The sequence below is a fragment of the Sinohyriopsis cumingii genome, chromosome 2, assembly GCF_028554795.1.
Source record: "Sinohyriopsis cumingii isolate HCF-2022 chromosome 2, ASM2855479v2, whole genome shotgun sequence".
Lineage (NCBI taxonomy): Eukaryota > Metazoa > Mollusca > Bivalvia > Unionida > Unionidae > Sinohyriopsis > Sinohyriopsis cumingii.
In genome coordinates this window covers 51,449,007-51,467,753 of record NC_142962.1, presented here as the reverse complement: position 1 = coordinate 51,467,753, position 18,747 = coordinate 51,449,007, and the positions used below count along the sequence as shown (strand labels likewise).

The 18,747-nt window shown below is 33.4% G+C and overlaps 1 protein-coding gene across 2 annotated transcripts in view; it reads right to left on the bottom strand.

The window, feature by feature from the left end:
- Positions 1-18,747, bottom strand: part of LOC149804841 (FERM domain-containing protein 8-like) — a 94,035-nt gene that overhangs the window by 47,855 nt on the left and 27,433 nt on the right. For both annotated transcript variants that reach the window (XM_089945192.1, XM_089945199.1), the window contains exons 3-4: positions 4,749-4,919; positions 203-304 (exon numbers count right to left, since the gene is read on the bottom strand). In XM_089945192.1, the coding sequence (XP_089801318.1) occupies positions 203-304; positions 4,749-4,919 (273 nt within the window). The remainder of the gene's footprint in view (positions 1-202; positions 305-4,748; positions 4,920-18,747) is intronic.

The window sequence follows — 18,747 nt, the reverse complement described above, 5'->3', positions numbered from 1 at the left end:
ATGTGATAATGCATAAATTTTGCATGTGTGAAAATACAGGAATGAAAAATATGAAAAATATTTTGCCAGTCATTTTCTATATTTTACACTTAAGAATATAATAAAACTTATCCTTAGTAACCGAGCTTAAAACATACCATAGGCTTGAGTGGGATAAGACCACAATGACCAAAATTAAATACAATAAAATTGTTGAATTTACCTTTTGTGATATCTTGAGCCTTGGCATCGGTGTATTTGGAACAAAATTCATCCCACTGCTGAACAATGTAGAATGGTCTGTGGTTCCTCTTCAATCTTAACTCTAAAAAAAACAAAATTTCAAATGTGAAGTTTCCATAGCAGTATATCCTCTCTGACCTCAACTTTGAGACTGACCCAATTACTGCTCTGGACTTTCATTATAATTCACTGAATTGATGTGCAATTATTGACGTTAATTCGACTTGTATATATCTAATCTGTCATAAGATTTGTAGGGGTTCTAACAGAAAGATGTTTACAAAATTTTAAGACTAACATTCTTGCATCCAATTTATCATAACAGATTTGAGAAGAAGCAACAATTACATAAAATTTTCACCAAGAAATTTTTAATAAAATTATATAGAACTGAAGCATGTATTTTAGCATCTTTTGTAATCTTTGTCTTATTTGGCTATAGTACCAAAGAACATCGAAAAGGACAACTTTCATTTAACAGAAACAATAATCTCAATTTGAATACTTATGTCACTTAAAGGAATTCCCATTATACAATTTTGGATAGCTTGAAGTCTAGAATTAAAATTACTGAAACTTAGGTACCAATGTTTCTATTGATGTTTCTGGAGTCTAATTATAGGATGGATGTGTCTGAAAGATCGTGCTAATTTTTCAAACATTGTGCAAAAAAAACCTGACAAAACAAAATGTGCATCATATTGGCATGTCTAATCATTGTCCCCACACTGAATCACTTGCATATTTAGAAAATTCCCTCTTTTGTTTAGATGAAGAGGTAAAATTCACCACTAAATGTTCCAGTCTAGTACAGACTGTAATTTCCAAATTAGGACATGTACCAACTTTAAAATATTTAATAAAACTGGGTCTAATGCCATATGTCTGAGATTTTGAATGTAAATAGCAATTCAGTTTTCCATTTCATTCAGGATGCCAAGATTATCTCCCTAGACACTGCAAACAAAAGATTACAAATGGCAGTCAAAGCCTGTGTAATACTTATGAGGACCAGGTTCACTCATAAAATAGCTATCAGCATGCACATATTGTTTGTGTGGTCTTTACAAATTATTACAGGGGCCGTGAGTGGCTGAGTGGTCTAAAGTGCTCTTCATTACGGATCACGGTCATCTCACCTCTGTCTATGTGGGTTTGAGTCTCGGATTCGGCTAATGTGGGTATGTGAGAAAGCTTGCCAGTAGCTTCTCGTGGGTCGGTGGTTCTTTCAGGGGTTTTCCCGGGTTCTTCCTCCACCATTAATACTGGCCACCATGTATAGCCTACCATGTGTTGAAAAATGGCTTTAAACCCTACAACAACAAATTATTACATTAATTAATTCATGCATACCAAATATAATGTTGAGCGTATATTTTGGGTCAAATAGTTGTCTTTCGTGTTTCTCGTATAACAAACGTACACTCCAGTCCTGTTTATCTGACCCGTGTTAATCAGTTATTCCATTAAGATTGAACTGCATCAAACCTGCTCAACGAACAGTCAAGTTTTTCTAACATTTCAATTTAAACAGTTCAGTCCCTGATAGTGCATTGGAATAAACACCTGAAGGTAAGATTTACAGACTATAGTAAGTTTAGATCTAATTAATTACCTGGATAAGTGGCACATGACCTTCCAAGTTTATACTGTGTCTAGCATTGGGGCATTATCCTGACACCAGGCTGACCAGTTCTAACACTAACCTCTTAATGATGAACACCTATAATTTTTTTAAGTCTCTGGTATCATTTGGCCTGGGTTTGAACCCATGACTTCCTGCATTCGAGGCAGACACTCAAATAGCTATAGCCAGTAGAGTAGGCTGCGATCTCTTGAAAAGCTGACATACATTGTTAAATTTTTAAGATGAATTGTATGTTCTTTTGAAAAGATCTTCTGAGTGTGTGTGTGTGATTTAGATTTTTAATGTAGCTTTAACAATTTTTCAGTCATATCGTTATGATGTCTGCAGTGTGACAGTTTATAGTTATGTCTAGCACTGGGACATCGTGCCACAGACATGTAACATGATGTCCCACCCAGTCACATTATCCTGACATCAGGCTGACCAGTCCTAACACTAACCTCTTAATGCTGAGCAGCAAGAGAGGCAGCTGTTAGTACCATATTTGTTAAGTCTTTGGTATGACTCGGCCGGGGATCGAACCCATAACCTTCCGCATCAATGTTTGTATGTAATACTCAGCAATTCCACTGTATTATGGTGTCAGACATATTTATGAAAGTTGTGGAAGTAGGGAACTTTTGGTAGCTGTCCCTGGTGCAGTACAATGGGTTTCTCCAGTGTTCCTGTCTCTATGCTCCCAAACTTATCAAAGTACTTCATATCATCATTATATCCTTTGGGAAGTATAGCAGATTCTTGAATCTTCTCTTTATTGGTTTAGAGCATATTTCCATGGGTTCCAGCAGTCTGTTGCTCTTTTGCTGAGCTAGACCTAACTAGCTTCTCAGTAGTAGATATCTGGATCATATATGATAAATGGAGCACTGGGGGTCAGTGGTTTGCTGCACTTTTCTTGTCTAGATGTATGTGGGTTTTTTTGTCTGCTAGATTGTATTTTTTAATTGCTACAGTGTACACACTGAATACTTAAGTTATCTATACCACTCATGGATTGGAGTGACTGCTAGAATGGGTTTTTGTGGAATCAATATTGTGAATGTGCTTTGATATTCTGGCCAGGTAATGTCTGCCATGTACAGACTTTTTTATGGTAGGTTTCTTCTCCAATTTATTAGCACTGGCATAGGACTGGCCAGCTGTGTTAAGCAGAGATGTGGCCTCCAAAAACTTCTGGCCGCAAGAAAGCCCATGCCTTTCTCCTGTTTCATGCACTGGATCTCCTTCTCAAGTTCCTACATCTGAGACAGATTGGTTTCCTCTTGCTGCTATCTTTTTTTGTGTTATATTACTGCCATTTGAAACAGTGCAAAAGATTACGAATGAAATAGTTCACTGGGATATGCAAAAAACCAGCTTTGATCACTGTAGCCAAAGTGACACAGTTGGATGTCAGGATGTAAGTGTTCATGACAATCAACCTGCTGTTACCAGGAATGTTAGGGCCCCGAGTGGCCGAAAGCGCTCTCCGTCATGGATCACTGCCATCTCACCTCTGTCTGTGTGGGTTTGTGTCTTGGGCTCGGCCAATGTGGATATGTGAGAAAGCTTGCTGGTAGCTTCTCGTGAGTCTGTGGTTCTTTCCGGGGTTTTCCCGGGTTCTTCCTCCACCATTAATACTGGACGCCATGTATAGCCTATCCTGTGCTGAAAAATGGCGTTAAACCCTATAACAACAACAACCAGGAATGTTAATTTGTTTCATTTGTGAGACATTCTTAGAGCTGAGATTTTCAAGCATCTCAGCCTCACCACAACCATCTAGATCGAATATCAACTCTTTACAAGTTGAAAGATTTGTGTGGAAATGCCTCAACCACTCTGCAAGAAGTATATTGTTCGAGTGAGCTTTGCAGATGTACTCTATAAAGTAGTTGGCCTGAACTAAATTTTGTTACACTTCTTGGCTAAGAAGCCAAGCCCCAAATACTATATCACAAAAGTTGATAGCTAGTGTAGTTTAGGTCTCATCATTTGATTCAATGATGAGAAATTTTAGCCAATTTCTAAAGTTTTCCTCAATGGATGAATTATTCCTGGTCCTTTTGAGACCAGGTCTCATGCTACTTTATTAATCTTGGTTGGTTTTCCCCATCATTTAAGATTATTATTTTGTCACCTGTGCTCCCTGTGTGCCACAGTGCCAAACAAGGGGATACAGACTTATGCTCATTTATTGCATTTCTCATATCAGGCTGCAAACATAATATACTCAAGCAAAGATGAAACTTTACTTCTTTGCAAAGTTTGAAGAAAAATACTATATTGCTTGAATCACAAAGACAACTTTTGAAAAGTATGTAAGTCAGAGAAACTAAATGTCTTCATGAAAGCCCCTGAAGCTTGGAATGACTTGCCAAATGATCAGATCTGGCCCTTCTGACCCCTCATCTAGCTCAAGCTGAGGCCAAAATAGTGCGCTGCATCCATCAGCCCCAGGGGGCCCCAAGTGGCCAAGTGGTCTAAAGCACTCTCCGTTATGGATCACTGCCATCTCACCTCTGTTTGCGTGGGTTCGAGTCTTGGATTCAGCCAATGTTGGTATGTGAGAAAGTTTGCCAGAAGCTTCTCGTGGGTCAGTGATTCTTTTCGGGGTTTTCCCGGGTTCTTCCTCCACCATTAATACTGGCCGCCATGTATAGCCTATCGTGTGCTCAAAAATGGCGTTAAACCCTACAACAACAAAAACCATCAGCCCCATCTCTACTTAACTACCAGAATCATCTCCAACAAAATGCAGTAAATGTACGGCATCCAATCAATTAATTCTTTCAACATACAGCAACAGGCCTAGTCTGCAACACCAAGCCTGCATAGGAATGAATCTATGATGTTAGAAGTTTGGTGAACATGATAAATTCAGCAAGTATAAATGTACCTAGTAGAGGTGATACAAGCCAGAGTGAGAATATATCTTTGTATTCCTCAGGAAGTCCCTGCTCTTCCATAACAATGCCAAAAAGCTCTTCAGCCTCTGCAATCTGACCCTCTTCAATTGTTATATGGATCCCACTCCGGTCTCGCATGAACACCACAATATCCATGGAGGCTGCAATGAAACAAAAATAAGAGATCACTGTTACAGATATCTTACATTAGATATGTTAGTAAAAGTTTTCATGGCATGTAATGGAAACATTTCATAGAAATGTGGAAAGTAAATGTTGATACACAACCTATATACTATGCAGAGTGATATACATGACAAATTGACCCCCAAAAGCCCATATTTTCAGTAACATTTTAATCATAACTATGAATCACTAAAATAAGCTTTCAAAGCTTTAACTTTCATCACAAAAAGAAGAGATTCAAATTAGAGAAATGCAATACAAGTCTTAATTACTTGCACATTGCTGTAAAGTTGTACAACCTGTCCTTTACATGAACTTAACCTTTTGTTTCCTAGTTTATTATGCATAACAACTATTTCGATATGAAATAATAACGATATATTATACCAGACTTGCAATACTAGTATATGCTTACTTTACTGATTTACATTTTGAATGCCAATTTAAAATCTTTCATACATCTGAACTGATCACTTTTTTTCAAACATTCCCATTATTGCGGAAATACCAAATATTGGAGGTACACAATTTTCATTTTGGCACAACTAGACCTCAGAAAAGTCAATTTACATGAAAGTCTTCTTGCAGTCTATGAGGAGTGGTGATATTACGATTTTCACAATGGTCTCCATGGTGGCAGTTATTTTAAATGATGGAGAGAACCATGTTTACTTCTTGACAACTAGACCATGGGACAAGCATGCACATCAAGTGATACTACTGCCCTCTTGTGGTTGATGAGTAGTATCTTTCATTATGAAAAAAATATTCAAGATGGTCACTGTATTGCCATCTTTATTTGACAACATCTCAGCATTGTTTGCACAAAAAAAGGAAAGGCATTCAATGCTAACATGGTCTCTGTCACATAATCTGGCTAAATTCTAAAACGTTTTTGAAGAAAAAATAGCAATTTTTTAAGAAAAAAATCTCCATTTTTATTTTGAGCAGTAGTGTCCATATTGGATAGCACATAAAGATGGAAGAACTTTACACCTGGATGCCTCCTGTAAAATTAGTAACACTCTGAGGAGTGGTTTTTGACCAGTCATTTAAAGGTTGTTCTGTGTTTAGTAATGACAGTCATATTTGATGGAAGATTGGCATAATCTGTACATGTCTAAAATACCTCTGTACCAAAATTCTTTCTCTCATGTTTGGTCCAATTCTGTTGATCAGTTTCAAGAAGTCATTTTAATGACTTTCTATTTTCAGAAATTGCGGATATATTTTTGATAGCTGATCAGCATCATTTTTATGAATTTTAAAGGCCTTCATCCCAAGATGCTCTCCGTACAATCTAGTCAAATTTCGGTGAATTATTTTTGACAAGTTGTTTACAGTATTTACTTTTATCAGTAATGGTCACTATCTTTGATGGTATACAGTACTGGTACAGACTTTAAAGCTATATACCAGGATACTGTTTGTATGGTCAAGATTTACTAAGTGGTTTTTGAAAAGAAGCTGATAATAGGTTGTTTTCAATATACGAGCCATATATTTAATAGTGGGTATCAACATGACTGGTACCAAAACTGAAAGACCCTTTTTGGCAGGATGTTCTTCGTCAAATTTAGCCAATTCTGTTTAGTGTTTTTGGAAATGTCATTTAAATATTTTTCTATCTTTACTAATTGTAGCCATAGTTTTAAAGGTGGATCAGTATTATCATGACTGATACAAGATAAAAAAGACCTTTTCTGCCATTAATCTGTGTCAAATTCTAAACTCTAGCAGTCTTTTAAGAAAAGTATTGTAAAAAAAATTTATGGCATATTGGCATCATTTAAACAAACTCAAAAGGCCTAAATGCACAAATGCTTTGTGCCAATTAAATTTGGTCAAATGATGTTGAATAGTTTCTTAAAAGATGCCACTGAAAGGTTTTCCTATTCTTCATACCTGTGGCCATATCTAATATCTAATGACCAATTGCCATGATTTTATACAGGACTGAAAAGGCCTAATTCAAGATGCTTCCATGAATATAGGTTGAAATCAGCCAAGCAGCTTTAATGAAGTTAAAAACTGAATATGGAGACAGATTATGGACAATGCAGTGAGCCGTGCTGAAAGCAGGACCTTACCATAATCTCTCAAGGCCTTGCATCAGGAAAGATAAAATCTAGAATAAGCACCATTAAGGAAAATCTGGTCTGGAATTATGGAAAGATATGTCATAAAGGGACCAGCATTAAAGATTTACTATATTTAGAACTTCAGCTAGAACTGGAATATGGCATAAATAATTTGCTGCACAGAAGGAAAGATAAGTTATCTCTAACATAAATCTTAACTTTTTATCATTACCAAGTAAATCTGCAGTCAAATAAGGTGGGTAATGATAGAAAAAAGGTTGTTGTTGTTGTTGTTGTTGTTGTAGGGTTTAACGCCATTTTTCAGCACAAGATAGACTATGCATGGCGGCCAGTATTAATGGTGGAGGAAGAACCCGGGAAAACCCCGGAGAGAACCACCGACCCTCGAGAAGCTACTGGCAAGCTTTCTCACATACCCACATTGGCTGAATCCGAGACTCGAACCCATGCAGACAGAGGTGAGATGGCTGTGATCCTTAACGGACAGCGCTTTAGACCACTCGAGAAAAAAGGTTGTCTTCTGTATATGACACATAAGTTATCACTTCCAAAACTTTCCAGACAATGCATTTTAAAAAGTCACACCTAAGAATGTTCAATATTTGCTATAAGTTTTCCTTTTTCAAACAGAACCCCCAAAAATTAGTCGAATATGAAGTTATCAAACTCTGAATGCTATGAATACACCATTTTAGAAAATGACTATAATGGTAACCAGCTGTTTTATTATTTAATGGTCTATAATAATTTTGAATGCCTTTGCCAAAACACTTATTGAATGCTAAAGAAACTTAACTGTTTTCATTTAATAGTTTCAATGCATATCAAATATCAACAGCCAAAAACATTACAACATCAGACTTTCACCTTTTCATTTTCATGGATCATTGGTTCCCACAGGAGACAATGATGTTGTTTGTTTATTTGTTTTAATTTAGTAATGGGCTGACATATAAATGACATGACTGATAACCTAAGGTAACTTCAGCTTAGAAAAATCTGGCAAATGTACAAATTGCTAATTACTGAATTGCTTTGGTATACTGAATTGTTTCTTCATTTCAATATTTCATCCAAGTAGAGGAAATTCAAACTTTTGAATATAGAAAAAGAGAAAAACGGTCAAACAGACTGGCCATATCCCAAAGAATTTTCAGCACAGCAAGCTACAATAATGGATGATATGAAGACAAAATGTTGAAATGATCATGGAAATCAATTTTTTAAAATCTGATCACTTACAGATAATGGCTGAAAAAATAAAAAATTTGATGACCCTCATTCTTCAGAGCAATAACAGTATTTGTCTTGTACCTGAACATATATATATGGTACACAAATTTTATGTAATAACCAAATTTCAGAAATAAAATCATGTTAAATGTATCTTAATAAAGTTATTGTTAGTTTTCATTATAGTTAAAGATTAATTAACAAGCAGCAGGAAGTAAGCTAAATGGAGCCTTTTAATCTTTGAAACATTTTGTAAAAACATTTTTATGAAGATTTTCCACTATTTTTGAGAAAATCAATAAAGAAAAAACCTTTTGTAAAATGACTAGATCAGTTCAAATGACTTTCTCAGTTTTAAAGGGCAACATTTAAATACTAATTTACACACCGGTAGTTAGCTTCTATAAACCATCTGTAACAAGATAAAAACCAAACTGCAACTCAGGCTGACCACAAATGCAGAGTTTTCCACAAAGTGCATATTTTTAACATAATTTGCAAATTTGCAGCAGAGTTGATAATCTGCATATTTTTCTTGTCATTCTGAACCTTTTTAATATACTTCAAACAAATTTTCTTCATGTTTGTCAATAAAATGAAATACATGTACTTATGATCTTGGTGGTTTAATTTAAATTACATGTAAATTGATTCTCAAACAGACAACAGTTTCAGCATTGATGTTAATTTCAGAATTCCTTTACACTACTGTTAGTGAAACATCTTGTAATGTTCACAAGTTTATGGGAGTGTGGAATTTAATTTTTTTTGTGACAATTGTGGATTTGTTGTTAAGTCTAGTGCTCCCACTGGCCACTAATAAATTAATGCACCCAACAGTTCTTGATTTTGGTTATTAAATTAAATAGAAATAATTACTACTTATAATAAAATGAAATTCTTTTTTTTAGGAAACAATAAAATTGTTTTGATATGAAAAACTACATAATGTAAAGCAATGGATTAATTTTATGTCAACTGCCTGCTTTCTATCATTTGTCAAGAGGACAAAGTGGGCCTGAGATTGCTCGCCTGCTGACATATACCTATCAGCAAAAATGCAACAGAAGCTGACAAGAAATCTGGGTCAGTAGGATGCTTTCAGCAGAAATTTCTTCAAATGTTGTTGATTGCTGTTGTGATCAAAACATGATTCCAAGAGATTTATCTAACAAATTGCTGGTATTATAGAAAGAATATTCTCAACTATAGAAAATACTGGTAGTTTCCTTAAATGTACAAACGACAACCTGGAATGAGAGAAGAAATATATACTTCCCACATATGGTGCATATGCCATAACCCTATGTTTCTCTAGAAAAAAATGCATATCCAGCAAGAATTACAGTAATATTGCCACATCTGATGGTAGATTGGTAATATTTGTACAAATTTAAAAAACCTTTAAGCTAGGAGGCTTTCTTACAATTATATATACCATAAAAAGAGGGACCTCTTTTATTTATATGAATTTCAACACGAGCCCCTAACAAACCTTGTTCTGTCATCAAATTATGTTGAGTGGTTTTTGAGAAGTAATTAAAGGTTTTACCATATTTCATGTTATTTTTCGTACACGAAAAAATAATTATTACACAATAATCGACAACCTAATGGTAAAAACATACAAAGTAAACATATTTTCTGTCTCATTCTTCTCTCAACTCAAGAATCTAATTACAATAAAAATACAAGTACTCAACAATTTTTGTTGTTATTAGTGAAAGAGAGAGCAAGAGAGAGGATTATGTCTCAGTGTACGAGCTCATTCACATTTAGAGCATATGTAGCTGTTGTGTTGTGTAATGTTGGCAAAATGATTAAGATGGTTTGAATATGTATTAGTTTTTGGTATTATTTATTGGTAAACTGTACGCAACAATATGAGACCATATTGTCAAGAAATTAAGTGCAACTTGTACATTTACAGCAACAATATATCTCATTTATCAAATTGCAAAAAAACATAATAACTTGAAATCACATTTTAGTTAATGCACGTGTGTATGTGTATGAGAGAGAATGAGAGATGAAACAAATTTTGTCAGTGTACAAGACCGTATTTATTCAGGGTGTGTTTTATTTGTAGCTTTTGCGAAGAGAAAAAAGACTGTTACCTGATGATTGGGATAATCCTCATGTATTAAGACCCTACTATATTCCATTATCAACAAACACCGCTAAATCAACAATTCATTCTTGTTTTAATTATGATGTACATTGTCACAACAAACACATGTCTATGCAGTGTTATTTACATGACTGAAAAATTGTTAAAGCTAAGTTAAAAATCCAAATAACATCACACCAATATAGATACTAGTGGGGTATATCGTAGAATAGATTTGCAATAAAATGTTAATTATATCCAAGTCAAAACAGAACAAGCACTTAAAAAATAGTATATATATATATATATATATATATATATATATATATATATATATATATATATATATATATATATATTGATTTAAAGGAGTCCGTGACTTCATATTTACTGAGATGTATTTTTTTGTTAGATAAGAAAACATCAAAGGTCTTCAGAACTCATTTTAAAATGCACATGGTGTTTTGTTATGGTGACAGACTTAATAAGAACTAATTAATGATAATATTTAAAGGCATGGTCTGTGAAGTCTCTTGTCCATTTGTTAATAAACAAAAGTAAATATTGTAATGACAATAAGAGAGCTTATGCACATGGGTGTCCGCAGTATTTTTTGCAAGGGTGGGGGGGAATCAGTCAGTCATGGACAGGAGAGTTAGTATAGTAAGCAGTCTGAAACTAAAGCTGATATTTACTAAGCATTTTGAACTGAATCTTGTGACATATTTTCAGTTTCATTTGCATGATTAAACATGTCGGAATTTATATATATATATATATATATTTGCAGCATGATTGGGGGGGGGGTCATGTAACCCCCTTGACCTATGCTGCGGGTGCCCATGCTTATGCATTAATCATAGTATTTTCTCACTAACAATTAATTATTAATTTTTGTAAAAACAAAATGGCAATACACTATTTTCGATCTTTTCTGCATATGTAATTCTTCTAACTAAAATTTTATGTTTGATAATTTAATGGATTTTTTTGAAAAATACAAAGTGATATGAATGAAAAATTATCATACATTTAAATAATTATTATTTTGATAACTGGACTGTGTATGAAAAAATATATGAAATAAGGAACTATTAAAAGTATCAGCACAATTTGTACAACCTTAAATGCTTTTCATGTTAGGATGCTTTCTGTCAAAATCTGGTCAAAGTGTGTTGTTGTTTTTTTCTTCCCATAAGTCATTTAAAGGAATACATGTATCTGATTTGGGTAATGATGGCCATATTTGATGCTGGTCTCTCAAAGGACTATGCTCATTTGTGTTTGCTGATGTTGTCTGTACTGGGTATTATAAACAAACATGCAAATACTTGCACTTACTCATTACCTTACTCATTATCAACTGGCCAATGTTGCATCAGAACCATAATAAACTGTCAATTGACCTCCTAAGAACAGTATGGTGCTTGCAATGTGAGAGACCCTCTAACCACATATGGAGTTAATTGCTTAGTGGATACGAAGTACACATGTTAACAGAACAAGATAATTTTTACTTAGTCTTGTTAAACCACTTTCTTTGCTATGTACATTTGATTTAATTATATCTGATATTTCAATTTAACTGTTTGTCAGTTTTAATTTTTTTTATTTTCATTACATGATATTGTAATATAAATTTATTCACTAGAGATGATACTTTTTTCAGAAAATAATTTGATCTTGACTGTTAGTTTATAAACACCAGGTGTTGATCTAAATCCTGACCTTGTTTCAAAATTTGTAGCAACCATGTAAACAAGTTCTATCTTTATTTTAAAATAGTCTACACAATGTAGCTGATGATAAAGGATTTTGCAAAAGCTGATGTATGTTTGAAAGAAAAAAAATCATATTTATTAATAAGAGAATAAATTATGCTTTAAGAAATTGTAGCTTAAAATGTTATATTTAGTAAGCTATGTGGTGATTCAATATTTGAATTATTTCAATGATTGTCATTTAAACTGAAGTCTTTTTGATCATTCTTCAGTTGGAACTTACTGATAGTCATTTATATGTACATGTCATTTTTAAGTGTAGTAAGTGAATGAGTTACATTTCACTTTATCATTTTTAAGTATAGTAAGTGAATGAGTTACATTTCACTTTAATCATCTGTAAGTGTAGTAAGTGAATGAGTTACATTTCACTTTTATCACTTGTAAGTGTAGTAAGTGAATGAGTTACATTTCCCTTTTATCATTTGTAAGTGTAGTAAGTGAATGAGTTACATTTCACTTTATCATTTGTAAGTATAGTAAGTAAATGAGTTACATTTCACTTTTATCATTTGAAAGTGTAGTAAGTAAATGAGTTACATTTCACTTTAAACATTTGTAAGTGTAGTAAGTAAATGAGTTACATTTCACTTTAAACATTTGTAAGTGAATGAGTTACATTTCACTGTAAACATTTGTAAGTGTAGTAAGTAAATGAGTTACATTTCACTTTTATCATTTGTATGTGTAGTAAGTGAATGAGTTACATTTCACTTTATCATTTGTATGTGTAGTAAGTGAATGAGTTACATTTCACTTTAAACATTTGTAAGTGAATGAGTTACATTTCACTTTAAACATTTGTAAGTGTAGTAAGTAAATGAGTTACATTTCACTTTAAACATTTGTAAGTGTAGTAAGTAAATGAGTTACATTTCACTTATCATTTGGATGTGTAGTAAGTGAATGAGTTACATTTCACTTTATCATTTGTATGTGTAGTAAGTGAATGAGTTACATTTCACTTTAAACATTTGTAAGTGAATGAGTTACATTTCACTGTAAACATTTGTAAGTGTAGTAAGTAAATGAGTTACATTTCACTTTTATCATTTGTATGTGTAGTAAGTGAATGAGTTACATTTCACTTTATCATTTGTATGTGTAGTAAGTGAATGAGTTACATTTCACTTTAAACATTTGTAAGTGAATGAGTTACATTTCACTGTAAACATTTGTAAGTGTAGTAAGTAAATGAGTTACATTTCACTTTTATCATTTGTATGTGTAGTAAGTAAATGAGTTACATTTCACTTTTATCATTTGTAAGTGTAGTAAGTGAATGAGTTACATTTCACTTTAAACATTTTTAAGTGTAGTAAGTGAGCAAGTTGCATTTCAGTTAGATACTTCCTTTATAAGCAAAATGCCTAGACCTAACTGTATATAAAATCTGTATAGGTGACTTATAATTATGACCCATAAGTAAAGTGAATAGTCATGTACAGTTAGCTTCTAGGCCCTTACTAATGGGATGGTCATCAGTGACTTATAAGCCACGCATTCTTATTTTTTAAGAGATTAGATTACTTCAATGTTTAGTGTCATTTATGCATTATTTTTATAGTTACACATGAAAAAATGTGCATATAAGTTTATTTTATTAATATTCTTGATGAAAAAATCCTCTTTTGAGATTTCTCTAACAAAGTTGTACTGTACTGTTATGTTAGTCTTAGTAAGTAAAGTATGTCTATAAATAAAATTCTTGTTATGAAGGGGGAAACAAATTGCATTAATAATTTGCCAAGAAATCTATTAATAATGGTAACAGTGAGTTCTTACATTCACTGTGTTTGAAAACAACTACTGCTTTTAATAAGTACATGTAATCATTATAAAATTTATCGTTATAAAGTTTATTCAAATATCAACAGTGTGTTTGTGTGCAAATTGACTCGTCTATCATATGTATTGATATGCCTAGAAAATTACATTAATAATATTAATGACAAGAAGTTTAACGAAATGTATTAGCAAAGCTGGAGATTCTAGATAGTGTCAAAAATGGCAGTGCTCTCTGTTGTTCTCTGAGTTGACAGTACTGAACTCCTAATCAAGAAATTCTGTTGTGAGTCATGTTTGATGATGAACTGGCAACATCTGTACAAACTAAAAATGCACTCACACAAAGTTAGAAGTCTGGCAAAACTTAGGTGTTGATTAATAAAACTGAAAACAGCAACTGCTGATGGATGGGCAATGACCAATGCAGAACGGATGCAAGGCCATAACCTATGCTCACTTGAATTAAAAGTGAGCTAAAAGGAGGAAAAAAGAAGTAAAAGGTTCTGCTTTTACATGGAGTTGAATGATGGATTCAGATTCATCAAGGACTTTTTCGACAAAAATGGCAGGGTTGAGAGGGTTAGGTTATAGTGAATGCTTATCGTTATTGTTAATTTTTAATTAGAAAACACTGTATTCAGAAAACTTATTAAAAATGGATGCACAAGATAGCTGGACAGTATATTTATCATAAAATGCAAAACCAAGAACATTGATACAAAGTATACAAAGTGCTGCAAGGCACAGAAAAAGTATAGATTTTCAACACTGAAACACAGCATATGTGGAAGCAGAAATGAGTTACTCGGTCATGATGCAGAAGTTAATGTAGCATTTGAGACAGCCAGAAAGAAGCACACACAATCAGGAACACTGTAATCATCAACTGATTTACTTACCATCAAACTCCACTGAAATTAGGTCAAAAAATTAAACTTGTCAAAGAGAAAATGATAATAAAAAGGTACAAAAAATATACTGATTTGTGCACAAGATTTTTTTCTGTGAACTTCATGCACATGCTAAAAATGATGAGTCCATCTGTGCTTCCATCCAATGGATGCATGCACAGACAGACAAGGACATTACATAATACCCTAAACATAAAACAGTTTACGGAAATCATGCGGATAACAGAAATGCACATTATTGCTTATGAACATCCAGTTCCTGTCAAATTATACATTTTTAACTATTTCAAAATACATGTAAAAATGTATGTCAAATTGTTTTGCACTGAACTGAGAACATTTAATTACGCTGAAAGAATTTTTATACCTTAATGAAACTTGATAAATTCTGACAGGTAATATGGATTGAAAACAGCAGAGAACATATATACTGAAAGAATTGTACAATAATGGAACTAGATAAATTCAGACAGGTAATATGGAATGGAAAACAGCAGAGAACAATTATAGTGAAAAAATTGTACAATAATGGAACTAGATAAATTCTGATAGTGAACATGATAAGTGTAACAACTGAAAAAATTTATACTGAAAGAAATACACTGTAATGAAACTTAATAAATTCAGACAGTGAATATGGTACTGTCAGCATAAAGCAAAATTTACATGTAACATGACCATACACATTTAAAATCAGAAGAAATGATAAATACTGCTGGAATTTCCCAACTTGTTAGAGGTCTTTATCGATATAGATAATTTTTTGTACCATGTGCAAATCAATGTTTTATAGTTTCTTTTTACTCAACAAGACTGCTCTTTCTTCAGTGTCTTAACTGCTACCATCTATCCATCCATGAATGAATATAAGCACTTGCAGGACATGAGCATTCAATTACAAGATGTTGCATGCAATTATCCTGCACTGATATGCCTTCATCTTTGAACTAAAATGGTGATGATTCTCATTTTGTCAATCAGGATGATCAACAACAGTTGACTGGTGATAAATATCATGTATGTACACTATATTGTAGTCATGTATGTACAATGTACTGTACAGTCATGTATGTACACTGTACTGTACAGTCATGTATGTACACTGTACTGTATAGTCACATAAGGAATTTATTATCACTACAGCAGATTTACTGGTATTTGTGGGCAACATTTTTTTTAGATTTTGAGGTTACTATTAAATAGCCTGAGGTTCATGACCCAAAATAAAATGTCATTATCATTGGGGACCCAATATAAAATATCATGATAGAAGACCCAATATATGTGTGTGTGATTTGGATTTTTAATGTAGCTTTAACAATGTTTCAGTCATATCGCTACAATATCTGCAGTGTGGCAGTTTATAGTGATGTCTAGCACTGGGGCATCATGCTGCAGGCTGTTAGTACCATTTTTGTAAGTCTTTGGTATGACTCGGTCAGGGATCGAACCCACAACCTTCCGCATTCACTCTAACCACTAGGCCAACGGAACAGTTGAGACCCAATATAAAATGTCATTATCGTACAGGACCCAATATAAAATGTCATTATCATAGGGGACCCAATATAAAATATCATGATAGAAGACCCAATATTAAATGCCATTATCATACAGGACTCAATATAAAATATCATAGTGGACCCAATGTAAAATGTCATGATAGGACCCAATATAAAATGTCAATATCATACAGAACTCAATATAAGTTGTCATCATACAGGACCCAAAAACATAAAATATCATGATAGAGGACACAATATAAAATATCATGATCACAGAGGACCCAACATAAAATGTCATTATCATCGAGGACCCAACATAAAATTTTATTATCATAGGGATCCAATATAAAATGTTGTCATATTGTTAAACAGATGTTTTTGACAGAGACTGACCTATTGACAAATTCTATGTGGAACCATGAAAAATTATGACATGAAACTCAATTTAAAGTAGTCAATGAAATAACACAATACTCCTACAGAATGAGATATTCCATGTAAACAAAATGATTGACATGCATCACTAATTATTATTAATCCTCTTTTAAAGCTATTTATAGCCCATTTGTTTGCATGCAAAAGTGTAACATTTTATAAGAAAGCAAGCTAGGTACCTATAAGTCTTGATACATACCAATCCTAATGTAGATTGTGTATCTTTACAAAATAGTATTGTTTAACAATAATGCTGTATCAACTGACAATGGTGCAAGGTCAAGGCTTATGATTGTTTTGTTTTTTACCCATGAATGCCTAAGGCTTTGATGACAAAACTGCATGACAAGTCAAGTATATAACATCACAGGACACTGATGTACTGCCCTTGGGGAAATAAAGAAAACACAATCATATATAATGATCGGTATCAATTTGTTGCAGACAAGCTTTGCATTGTTGGTTTGTTATCCGGCTCAATCTCAAGCCACAACGTGAAACTGAAACATTAGTTAACTTCAACTCTTTACAGTAAAACCTGTACATGCATGAAAGACCACTTAGGGGCAAAATGAAACTGGCCATAATATAGCTGTGTCTGTTATAGGAGGTGACTGTTTTACAAATGTAGAAGTTTGAGCAGGTTTCACTGTATATAAACTCCATCCTTCCTAATCAGTCACCTGTGCTCAACTGTTAACTTGCATATCCAAAATAGTTTTGGTCTTCATTCCAACTATTATCTTTGAATACTTTCCACAACTAAAATTGAGACTCCATCCTGGCCAATGTCTGTAACTATTAATAATTAAATGTTGGCCAGTGTCTTTAACTCTTAGTAATTACATGTTGGCCTGTGTCTTTAACTGTTAGTAATTACATGTTGGCCTGTGTCTTTAACTCTTAGTAATTACATGTTGGCCAGTGTCTTTAACTCTTAGTAATTACATGTTGGCCTGTGTCTTTAACTCTTAGTAATTACATGTTGGCCTGTGTCTTTAACTGTTAGTAATTACATGCTGGCCAGTGTCTTTAACTGTTAGTAATTACATGTTGACCTGTGTCTTTAACTGTTAGTAATTACATGTTGGCCTGTGTCTTTAACTGTTAGTAATTACAAGTTGGCCAGTGTCTTTAACTATTAGTAATTACATGTTGGCCTGTGTCTTTAACTGTTAGTAATTACATGTTGGCCTGTGTCTTTAACTGTTAGTAATTACAGGTTGGCCTGTGTCTTTAACTGTTAGTAATTACATGTTGGCCAGTGTCTTTAACTATTAGTAATTACTTGCTGGCCAGTATCTTTAACAATCAATAATTAAATGTTGGCCAGCTGGTTAAGAGAAGTTGCACTAAAATTTGTATTAATTTAAAGATTTTTCACCTAATATAAAGTTCTGACAAAGTTATAGCAATTTTTTGCAGGTGTTGATATGTGCAAAGCAGGTATAATGCAAGGACACATTTCAGGTGAAACAGTCACCCTCATCACCAAAGTTTTGCTTAACACACCATAAGAATCAAGCTGGCATCACCATATCACAAATATACACACACAACCTCCTCTTTACCCCCCAAATAAACACACTGATATTCTTTCCAAAATATTGTTTCTTAAATGTGTAAAAGCTTTTGAAAAAATTATGTTATAGGCATAAAACTGTAGAAACTTGGTTTAAAATCGATTGTGCTCATCATATAATAACTTTAGGTGCCCTCAATATGTACTGAATTAAGATGCTACCACCTCTAACTGACTTCTCCCTGTTTCTCCAACACCTACCCTATTGAGACTGGAGGGAGAAAAAATTTCAACCAAACTTTCGCATCCAGAACGGCCCTGGTAAAGGTCATGGTTTGGCATTATCTTGGACATGAAGAAAATCTGATTGACCACAAAACTTTTGCTGGGGATGAATAGCCAATATTCGTACCAGT